The following is a 12,493-nucleotide window of genomic DNA, read 5'->3' as shown; positions in this document are numbered from 1 at the left end:
TCAAAGACAGCTAGAAACATACAATAGCCTGGTATGTTAGAATTACAATACAGAAACAAAGAATTTGGGACATACCAACACAGGCTTATTTTTTAGTTCATTCCCACCTGCTGCTGCTGCTGCTGCTGCTGCTAAGTCACTTCAGTCGTGTCCAACTCTGTGCGACCCCATAGACGGTAGCCCACCAGGCTCCGCCATCCCTGGGATTCTCCAGGCAAGAACACTGGAGTGGGTTGCCATTTCCTTCTCCAATGCATGAAAGTGAAAAGTGGAAGTGAAGTCGCTCAGACCTACCTACTCCTTCCTCCCTTGCATCATAGGAACACTTACTAAAAATCTACTAGGTATCATACTGAGCCAGGCATTAATAAAGTTTCTAACCTCAAAGAACTAGGTCTGGTGAAAGAGCTATGAATGTAAACACATGATTACAACTCAATGAAATAGATGCAAAACGCCTTATGTAGAACAAGATGGCAAATAAAAGAAGAGATCCACTTTGCTTATATGAATTAAGAAAGACAGGAGGACCACTCCAGGCAGAAAGGCGCAGAGATTGCACAGAAACATGAAGGGGCATGCTCAGTACATGGAACCAAGAAGTCCCTCTAGGAGACTATAGGCAATTAGAAGTGAAACTGCACCATCAAGCAGAGGTCAGGTTATGGAGGGTCTAATAAGCCATATTAAGAAGTTTTGAACTTCACTGTATACTAAGTCATGAAAAGGTTTTTAAGTAGGGGGAGGATCAGATTGACATGATTCACTATTATTATGGTTCACAGCATTATTATGGCAAATTATAGAAAGAGCCCAGACTAGAGGCTGAAAGATGAGTTTCAGAAGCTTTTACAAGAACCTGAAGTAAGGCAGCAACAGTAGTAAGATGGAGAAGATTAAACAGTTTTAATAAATATTTAACGGGTGAAACGGACAGAAAAACCTTCATATATCCCTTACAGCAATGTTTACAGCACTGTCATTCAAAATAGCCCAAAAGAGGAAACTATCCAAATGCCCATCAACTGATGACTACATAAAGAAATATTCATACACGAGAATATTATTCAGCCATAAAGAGGAATGAAGTATCGAACCATGACAACATAGATGAACCTTGAAAAATTATCCTACATGAAGGAAACCAGACACAAAAGGCCCCATATTGCATGATTTCAATTAAATGAAATATTCAGAATAGGCAAATCCACAGAGACAGAAAATGGATTAATAGTTGCCAGGGGCTGACTGGAGGAGGGTTTGGGTCATAACTGCTAATTGGTATAGACTTAAATAGGGTGATGGCGATAGTTGCGTAACTTTGTGAATATACTAAAAACCACTGAACTGTACATTTTAAGAGGGTGAATTTTATGTTATGTGAATTATATTTCCATTGTTTTAAATGGCACAGCTGACTGTTTAGAGATGAGCACTTAAGAGGAAGGGGAAAGGAAAAGATGGGTTCAATCTGAGGCATGTTGAATTTCATACGTTTGTAGGTTGCTCTGGTGCTATGACCTGCAGGCAGCTTTGACACACAGGTCTGATGCTCAGGGCCAAAGTCATCCAAACTAGAGATATACTCCTGAACCTTGCATATGTGGCGGCTGCAGAACTCCACTTACTTGTGGTGTGCCTGCGTTCAGTCGCTTAGTCATGTCCGACTCTTTGTGACCCTTTGAACTGTAGCCCATGAGGCTCCTCTGTCCATGGGATTTCCCATGCAAGAATACTGGAGTAGGTTGCCATTTCCTTCTCCAGGGTTATCTTCCTGACCCAGGGATCAAACCCACATCTCCTGTGTCTTCTGCACTGCAGGCAATCTTCTTTACCCACTGAGCCATCAGGGAAGGCCACTTGTGGTGTGTGAGTATGCACAAACTACTTAATCTCTAGTGTTCTCTAAGCTCTCATTCCTTTAGCTATAAAAGTGGGTAAATAATAATACACAGGACTTTGTATACAGGTTAGAATTAAAGACCACGAAAATTCCTTTATAAATTGAAAAGTCCTATAAAAAGCTAACTGAACATCTACACCTGGACTACTTTTCCCAAAACCACTCACTGTATTTCAAAATAAATATAGTGGAGCTAGATAAGATCCAGGGAAAAAGAGCTAAAACTGTGAGGTTTATGGAGGATTTCTGTATTGATTAGGGAGCAAGGGTGTTAAAAGAGCTTGTTCTCACAGCAGAATTCTGATTAAGACATTCATTAAAAGTAAGAAAAAGAAAACAAAGACTTCTTTCAAATAATGGATATTTGAAATTATAAAAACCCATCGACTCTTAGCTTAGGACTAGAGAATAAAATGGGTACTATGCCCAAGAGATAAAACTAGTTCAAAAATCTGAATAAACTCAAGGAAAATTTGAATGACAAAATTTTGAAAATAAGGATATTATAAGCCTGTACCTGTAACCTGTTGAAGTCATGTGGCCTTCTCCCACAAATTATCACTTGATGCCAAGGTCAGAATGGCTCCATCACGGATCCAATCTTAATAATTACAGAATGCCAATATAATTTTCATATATTCAATTATGTACCTCTCAGCTATTCTTTAATTGGCCTAATACCAATTTCTTTGTATATTTTCATCTCTAATACATCTGTATTATTCAACTCCTCAAGGTTTTAAAAGGGGGAAGAAAATAAATATGAAGTAATCTAATAGTACCTAATACTTTAGTGACTCTTCTCCCTCAAAAATGAGGACGTATTTTTCCCTCTCCAACAGTATATACTCATTTAAAAAAAAAAATACTACGGAGAGTGTGGCATATGTCCTACCATATTTTATGTACATATTCCCATACAAAGGGCTATGATACAGCTTCTCTTACATAATGAACCATTTTTCAATGTCAGTACATACGGATCTATTTAATCCCTTTCAACAACTGTGTAATATCATTTACATAAATGTACCATAACTTACTTCACCCATTCCTTACTAGTAGATGTGTAGATTATTTTCACTTTTAAAAATTGTAAACAGTGCAATAAACACTCCTGGATATACATTTAAACATTTATCCAACTGAATCTTTCAGCTAAATTTCTGTAAGTGGGATCGATTGACATGTGGTTTCCACTTTGATATGTATTGCTAAACTGATGACCTCCAGAAAAGTTTACAATAATGTATGTTCCCACTACAGCATAAAGAGTACACATTTTTCCATACCTTTCCAGGTGTGCTATCATTCCAATCTTAGCCATCATGAAAATAAAAAATGTTACTTATGGAATCCCCTGACGGTTTATTGGTTAAGACTCCACAGTGTCACTGATGAGAGCATGGGTTCAATCCCTGATTGGGGAACTAAGATACCCTAAGCTGCAGAGTGCAGGCAAAAAAAAAGGTTATTGTTTGAACTTGCATTACCATATTAATGAAGTATCCCTTAATATGGTTCTACATCACTTTTTGTGTGAGTGTGGATAGGTTGGCTATCTGTGTGCTTAGCCCCCACCCCCGCCCCCGTTTTTATCTTTTTGGATGTTTGCTTTTTTCTGATTCAGATACAGAAGAAAGTCCTGATTTGATAGATGATGCAAATAGTTTTCCCAGGTTTTCACCTGTCTTGTATTTTTGTTAAAGATGTCTTAATTTCCATGTAGCCAAACAGCTTGACTTTTTCCTAAATGGTTTAAGAATGCTTTGAAAAAGTGAAAAGAATCCCTACTTTTCTTAATGGAGAAAAATATTTAATCCCAAGTCCACAAATAGAGAAGCTAACCTAATGTTAAATAATTCAATCTGTGTTAACTGACATTATCATTTTTATTTCCACAGCTGTCTGTTTAACATTAATTAATGTTGATTAATATTCAAAATTTACATATAGTAAAGAAAGATACGGAGGAAGAATGAACTCATGATTTTCAAATAAAATCTACCTCTTAGCTCTGTCCATTGAAACGGGTCTAGAAGCAGTGACATCCCAGTAGCCACAAGCACACCCAATACCCAGGTCTTGATGTCTAAACAGCAGTCCCTATTAAAATGAATTAGGGCCCTTCGGACAAATGGCTGAGTCCAAGACAGGGACAGGCAAAGTGAACCTGGGATATACTGTGCCAGAAAGTAAGGAAGAGTTCAAAAACTGATGGCGACATGTCAGTAAGATACAGAGGCCAGCTTAAAAGCAATTTCATTGGTCATCAAAAATAAATGTGAGCATAAAATCAGTGATTACAGGAATAGACTTTAAAACATCAAATAAAAAAAGAACCTGTGGGTCACTACTGATACAAATAAATACAAACCAATCAAATAAAGAGAGGGGAGAGGAAAGAGAGAACCCTTACTTAATGGTAGCTGTCAACTAATAATTGTAGAAATAATGACACAGTCAGATTACCCACCATTTTGCCGTCAAGATGGTGGTAGTTTAACATGGTGAGAATTATCAGTGGATGCTACAACCCACTGGGTACAAGTTTGTTGGAGAACAAGATATTTACAGTCTCAAAGCATCTCCCCACAGAGTACCTATTATAAAGAATTAAAGATACCTTCACAGAGATAAAACTGATAGATATGAGATAGCTATGACATTAGTCACTAACCAGTGTTAACATAACACCATTAATAATGCAACAAGCCAGCATACTGTGCCTCCTGATGTGATACCCCAAGGAGGGTATGACATCACTTTCAGAGTATTTCTACCAAAAATGTTCAATCTGAACCTGACCATAGGGAAACCATCAGACAAAACTAAATGAGAAGATGTTGCACAAAACAACTGGCCTGAATTCTTCAAAATGTGCCACTGTCATGAATGACTAAGAAAAGCTGGGAAACTTCTAGACTGTGAGATGCGACAGTTAATTTGTGATCCTGAGATCGGGGGAAAAAAACTGCTAAAAGCACATTCTGGAAACTGATAAAATTTAGACTTTTTATCAGTGTTGAACTTCCTATATTTTGTCATTGTGCTGGAGCTATACAAGAAATTATACTTGCTGTTAGAGGACAGTCAGCAAGCTTGTTCCAAAAAGGACTAGACAGTAATTGGTCTCTTGCAACCACTCAACTCTGCCACTGTAGTGCAAAAGCTGCACTACAAGCAGCTATGCCCCAATAAAACTTGACAAAAACAGAAACAAGCTTTACTGGGCCAATAGGCAGGTCGTAGTTTGCAGACCCCTGTATCCAGAGGAAAAGGGTCCCAACATAAGCAACTTATTTTCAAAGAATTCAACAAACATAAATAATATGTATTCAAGTATGTATGTGTACATGCAACTTACTTTCAAAGAATTCAGCAAACATAAATAATATGTATTCAAGTATGTGTGTGCACATAGGCCTTCCCAGGTAGCATTAGTGGTAAAGAACCTGCCTGCCAATGCAGGAGACATAAGAGAGCAGGTTCGGTCCCTGAGCTGGGAAGATCCCCTGGAGGGGAACGTGCAACACGCTCCAGTATTCTTGCCTGGAGGACCCCATGGACAGAGGAGCCTGGTGGGCTACAGTCCATGGAGTCGCAAACAGTTGGATACGACTGAAGTAACTCAGCACTTATGGGTGCTCATAGAGAGGTGTACACACATAAAGCAAGTATGTGTAGTTTAAAGGTAAGAGGCATTCACTGTACAATTCTTTTTTTAACTACCTTTCCATGGGTTTCAGTTCAGTCAGTTCAGTTGCTCAGTCGTGTCCAACTCTTTGCGACCTCATGAATCACAGCACGCCAGGCCACCCTATCACCAACTCCCGGAGTTTCACTCAAACTCACGTCCACCGAGTCGGTGACGCCATCCAGCCATCTCATCCTCTGTCGTCCCCTTTTCCTCCTGCCCCCAGTCCCTCCCAGGATCAGAGTCTTTTCCAATGAGTCAACTCTTCGCATGTTGAAATGTTCCAAATAGAAAGTTCATAAATTACCTAAGGTAAGCACTGTATCCCTATTTAATCCTCTCAAATATTTTACTTTTACTACCCATTTTTAATTTTATTATATTAAGATCACAATAATATAACTGTTCCATAAACCTAGGTACTATGAGATAATATAATTAAGATATAAGAAATCTATTGCCCTCCTAAAGCATAAAGCCTCTAAGTTACATTAATTAGGATTAGTGTCTATAAACAGTAGATCTGCTTCCAAATATATCCAAGACTAATAAGCTCCACAACGGCAACGAACTGGTGGTCCCTTTTGTTTCTCAATGTATTTGTAGACCTTAGGAAGGCTGCATGATACTGAGTAGGCACTGAATAACATTTATGGAATTAAGAAATTAATTACATGGTGAACCAGAATCTTATGAGATGCCAAACCATAAAAAGTTTTCCTTTTATTTCCATTGCTAACTTTCATTTGAATGTTTTTAAAGCTTTGTATTTATAAAAACTCCCAAGTTAGAATAAAACATGCCCAATAATTTTTAACATTCAGGTCTCAATAAATAGTTATTATTAAATAAATATTCTTAAGTTGACCTAAATACAGTACCTGAATTTTGTGTTAGTTTATTCTAAAAACAAATTAACACAATAAGGTACTCTCAATTATTCTACAGTCCTATAAAACTGCACATAATGTTATCTTTCAGCTTTCCGCTTTTGAATAGGCCATTCCTAACACCCCACGAAATTCATCACTAAGCTTTGAACTCCGTGAGGTATCTCCTGTGTGCACCGAAAGAAACTCATAGACCTAAAGTGCCACTTCTTGTCCCCTCGGACAAAGCAGCCTCAATCAATGTTAACAAGGGCACCGCCCTGTTTTCTTCACACTGCCGCTTTTCCACTCTTAGTTAAAAATATTCACCCACATATTTATTTACGCCTAACTAGTCCAGAGTCGGACACGACCGAAGCGACTTAGCAGCAGCAGCAGCAGCAGCAGCAGCAGCTAGTCCATACAGTAATCTTAATACTAGCAGAGAAAAACAGACACTTTAGATTGTTAAAACATTATATAAAATAAGACTTTTAAGTAAAATTTATAGTTATAAATTGTTCATACCCACAGGTTAATTAGAAAAAACATCCAAACTTAGGATTTCAATTTTTATTATAAAAGCAAGTAAGTTGACCAGTAGAGGGCACTCAGTTGAAAGGGGGGGGTGGTTGAAGAGAGGCCACAGCCTTGAAGAGAAAGAAAGGCATTTACAAAACTGCTGTGTACCTTGTTTTAAAAACAACAGAATGTTTCTACAGAACTCCAGAGTAAGCTAATATACTGCTAGTTTAGAAAATGAAAGGTTTCCATTTATACTATGTTAAAAGAAAAAAAATCTAACATAAACCACTCTCATAGACTTGAATTTCACAACTTACAGAATGTTTAAATCTGTATGTAATGCATATTAGGGTCTCAGCCTGGGCACCACTGACATCTAGGGCCATATCATTTTGGGGGGGGGGCTGTCCCATGCACTACAGGGAGATTAACAGAACCCTCGACCTGTATCCACTATAGATGCCAGTAGCAGTCCCCGTCCTCAGGTTTTGACAACCAAAATTGTCTCCAGATGATTGACAAATGTCCCCTGAGGGGCAAAGTCACCACCCATTCCTCCTTAGTAACTACTGATACATGTGTTTTGTTTTTTTTTAACAAAAAAGAAAGGAATGAAAGAAAAAAGAAAATTAACAGCTTGTATCATTAAACAGTGCTTTTCTTAAATTCCTCTTTAATACTGATTTAATTCTCTAAAGTTTAAATACCTTAATCAGCAAGTAAATTACACAATTAACATGGAAATTTTTTTTTCAAAGAGAAACTGATACATCTTGGCGAATAAGCAGCCCAGAGCGCTAAAGATGGAACCAATCAATCCAATTACAAATCCATTCTTCCTTACTGAGGAAAGAACTGTTTCATCAGAGACTGAATTATAAATATCACATTAACAGAAGCATGCAGATGTCAATGAATTGGAGCCCAGGAGAAAATACTTCTTATATCTATTTTTATATTATATCCAGTAGATACTTGTTATATATTTGCTAACTGACCACCTGATCCTTCCAATCTCTACTTCCATTTTCCCGCTTCCACCAAATTTTACCTTAGAAAACACATTTCAGAGAATGTATTTTTATAATAACCATGACCTCCAAACTATAGAAGTACATATTATTTCTAGTCTAGTACCGTATTTGAGGACTGAGTGTTTAATAATCCTGCACCGCTAAAAAGGTCTTTCGTTCTCTCTCAGAACTCGTAGATGAGCTTCATAAAAGATAAAGATAAAATCTTCTCAGCATAGAAGTAAAGGTGATTATCATGCAGATATAAGCATGCTCCATCTATGCATCATACCCAATTCTGTATCAATCTCTGCCATTAGGATGCCATCAGATAGTATGCTGAGCTCAAATTTTGATATACTGGGAAATCCGAATCAGCCTCCAATATTTAATATTTTCTTACCTTGAAGGGCAGTTTTTTCATTTTTAAAAAGCTATAAAAGGGAACAGTGGAAATTCCGCTTAACTTGATCTCAGGAAACTTAAAATTCTATCACTTACTAGCTAAGTATCCTTAAGCAAGTTACAACCTCTCAGAGACCATTGTTATCAATAAAACGAAACTATGACCACCTTTCTTACAGTATAAATCTCTGAAAATTCTAAACAACTAGAAAATAAGGCATTACTTAATTAGAAATTTTTCTCTAAACTTCTTTCCCATTAAGGGAGAAAAACTGATGAGAATTCCAAATGTGCCAAATCTATGTCCTTTCTTATTTTTTCTGACCTACACTGTCCACCAATCAAAAACTTTAGCAGTAGTGATGCTCACTATTCTTCAACTTTTTATAAAAATGTCACGTATTTTTGTTTATTAAAATAAACAACTGGATTCTCCTGCTTTTCTTCTAGTTGAACTACACCAAGAATTTAATGTGTCAGTTCCCTCAAAGACTCACTGTCACTTGGGAGATAAGAGACAATCTCCGAAACCTTTTCCCAGGTGACTACTCTAGTGACAGACGTCAGTTTCAAAGTTCACAGGTAATCAATGGTTCCCTGGGTCAAGTCTTCTGATTTGGCAGAAATCGTATCAGAGTTAATGGGTTTGAATTTATAAGCTTTTTCTTTCCCCCAAATAAAGGATAGCCTTTTAGCTTTATTTAAAATTTATATTACACTTAGAACAATTTTGACCAAAAGGTTTCCTAAGCTTTTTTTTTTAATCACGTTCTTAATATATCATTCTTGACCTCTGATAGGAAACAGAGCATAATGGAATTCCTCAGATTTTCAGAGAAGATGGGCACTTCTGCTACAATCATATTCCAGAATCCCAGGAAAACCACCGTGCTTTGCTTAACTTAAATTCTATTAAAACTCCTTTTTACTTCCAATTTAAATGGTGGAGTATGCTGGCTTTAGGAACAGGTGAACTATTTAATCCTCCTCAAAGTAAAAAATAAACCCATCAGCACTGAACTGACTTGCCAAGAGGAAATACAGAATGACTCTTACATAGGTGGGCCACTTAAGTTAGACTCTCCTTTTTACTAATGCAAAATTATTAAACCTGGAAGCCATGTAAAAGTTGATTCTATGTTTAACTCAGATCTTTGCCAATAAGGGTGTTTTTCTTCATCTTCTTTCCTGCAGTAGCAAAAATATTTGACATTTCCTTATGAACAGTTATCTACTCAATCCTCAAAATGCTACACTGCACAGACATCTTCCTATGGCCAACAATGTTCTCAGAAACTACCTGAGTGCAGTCAAGGTGGTTTGTGTGTGTGTGTGTTTTTTTTTTTTTTAAGACATTACACACATAATACCTAACAGGGCATTTTGACCTGTTCTAGACTATACAGCTTGGGACTCTGAGACAGTTCTGGGAAATTTTTCAGAGCTGATTAAAAATCTGGCAATATCAGACCTAGAATAAAAGTTAAAGGATTAGGATTGCTTAACCTGGAATAAAGAAGTCTAAGAAATAATCTGACAACATAAATCTATTTCAAAAATGAGCTGGTACTAGGTTAAACTTAACAGGAAGATTCAGACTATGCAAGAAATATGCTAATAAGTACATTCTGGAAATTAGTTAAGAAGGACAGTTATGTGCCAGTCTCTCCTGCAGGTCTTTGGGATTAAATAAATCCTTATCTGCTTCCAATCATCTGAGTACAGTTCTGCCAGAAGGCAGTGGGGAATACTACCTGCCCTCTCAAGCTCTCTGCCAGGCCTTTATTCTATCATTTTGCTGTTAGCCATCCATTGGTTCATTTTCATAAAACTGAGGAAGTCTGAAAATTACTAATTAATCAATTTGTAATTAAAAAAACCAATTCTAACACTGGCTTGAATAAATTGAAAAAGGGCCGAAAAGCAAAGGTAAGGATTGGTGGTGGTACCCTTATATATCAGCTGATATACATATCCACAGAAGCAAAGAATGAGCTTTCTAAAATGCATCAGGTAGCTGTAGGTTCTCCACTACTTCAACGTGAAAAGAAAATATGAAAATACTACTAAACAAATGCTTTTAATCATCAAGTGATTATGCATCACCAGTGTCAACTTCTACATGTGATATCAAAATACCAAAAAAAAAAAAAAAACCAAAACCCCATAAAAACAAAAGCCACCTTTTTAAAAATGACTATTAGATATGTCTCATCGTACAGACAAGAGGTAAACTCACATTTTCATCCTCTGAGAAAACTGTGCAATACACTTCCAATCAAAATACACATACACTAAGACAGAGTGAACGTCACAGGATTACTATCCTGAGAGAAGATGGGCTGGGCTCTCGTATCTGTGGTTACTTATAACATCAAAGTAAAGCTGTGAAACCCAAGTACATTTCAGTTAATGTAATAAAAGTATGATTAGTATAACTGCCTTATAATGAGTAGTCAGAGAAAATGATCAGAGAAACCATTTTTTGTACCCAAAGGATGGGCCTGCACAAGTCAATATGCATAATATTAAAATAAGATTTACCTCTATCGTAGGATCATATTCATCCACAAAGTGATTCTGAATTAGCTGTATCGTCAAGGCACTCTTGCCTACGCCACCAGCTCCAACTACCACAAGTTTATATTCAGTCATTTTCAGCAGGCCTTATAATAAAAATAACGAAAATGTGACTAAGTTAGAACATGTGCCGCACATGAGGTTAATGTAACCCAAATGCTCTATCAATACACAAATTCACCTTTATATGGAAAACTATTTTCAAAATACTTCACAAAATTCAAGGAAACACCAGTTGACTACAGATGTGTATTGCAGTGAACTGTAGTTTGTTTACAGACTCCTTCATCAGCATTTGAGAACACTGCATTCAGAGCGCACAGTTCTTTTACCTTCAACTCAGGTTGCTCTATCTAAAGAGCCAGCAGTCTGCTGTTCCGCAGCAGTTAATGGCTCTCGGAGGAGCAAGCCATGACTTCGCTCAGGACAAGTGTTGAGTGCGCTGCTCTATGTCCTGTGGACCCACGGCACAGAACTTGTTGACAGCTACCACCACAGTATTCCTCACTGATGTGGGCCCCTAAGAGTTACAAGTGGATATGCTGAGTGTCTCTGTTGGAGCCGACAGCTATAGAAAACTTTTTAAAAGCATCATCATGGTCGTTCTCCAGGACAGTTAGCAAGAATCAAATTGGGGTGGCAGGAGGACTGTCAAAGCTAGACACTATGCTGGGAAAATAAAAACTGAGACGCCAAACAGATGAGGACAATATCTGGTGACATTGTAATCTGTAAATTATCTGCTGGGGAAAATAATGGTGTAAAAAATAAGAGAACTTTGAGAATTGTGAACTATTCAGCATAGATCATCTGATCATCAATCACAATATATGCTATTACTAGTGCTAAAGCACTTTGCACAGAAAATAGAATTAAATAATATTTAAAGAAAAGCATGCTTTTAATGAGACAATTTCTAAAAGATGTTAGTTATATCACAGTAACCCACATGACTTTTACTCTCTGCTTGTCATATATCAACTCCCAACAGCAGCGATAAATATCAACAACAGGTAAGGTTTAACAGCACCAACACAGACAATATTTTTTTAGTTAGTTTCAAACTCTTTGAAATGAATGTATCTACTTTAACCTCCTTTCCCTCAATAACTAGATTACTACAAATTTAAGTCGTGAACTGGTAGTCAATGTCCAAGAATGTACTACACGGTAAGTAGTTCCAGATTAATGAAAGTGCAGATATACTATACAACATTATACACATGCAGCATGCCATTTACTGAAGACCAAGAATCTTCCCAGTAGGCACCCCACCACCCCACCACATCCTTGCTCTGGCTCTACTTCCTGAACCCATTCCCAAAGAGCAGACAGGCCCAGCAACTGCTGTATCACAGTTCCTCATGGGCCTGCTCTGTGCCACCGAGGCTTGTTTAGGGCCACTGCCAACATGCATTATGTCCTGTTTTGCTCCCTCTTTTCATTCCTAATATTGGCATTAGCAAATGTGATAGGTGAGGATAATCACACCAAAACGTAT

The 12,493-nt window shown here is 37.4% G+C and overlaps 1 protein-coding gene across 4 annotated transcripts in view; it reads right to left on the bottom strand.

Annotated features, from left to right (window-relative positions):
* KRAS (KRAS proto-oncogene, GTPase) overlaps nt 1-12,493 on the bottom strand; it is a 44,188-nt gene that overhangs the window by 29,151 nt on the left and 2,544 nt on the right. For all 4 annotated transcript variants that reach the window (XM_018048391.1, XM_018048390.1, XM_018048388.1 and 1 more), the window contains exon 2: nt 10,957-11,078. In XM_018048391.1, coding sequence (XP_017903880.1) covers nt 10,957-11,067 — 111 coding nt within the window. In that variant the 5' untranslated portion in view covers nt 11,068-11,078. The remainder of the gene's footprint in view (nt 1-10,956; nt 11,079-12,493) is intronic.

The sequence above is a fragment of the Capra hircus genome, chromosome 5, assembly GCF_001704415.2.
Source record: "Capra hircus breed San Clemente chromosome 5, ASM170441v1, whole genome shotgun sequence".
NCBI lineage: Eukaryota > Metazoa > Chordata > Mammalia > Artiodactyla > Bovidae > Capra > Capra hircus.
This window is presented reverse-complemented; position numbering and strand designations above follow the sequence as displayed.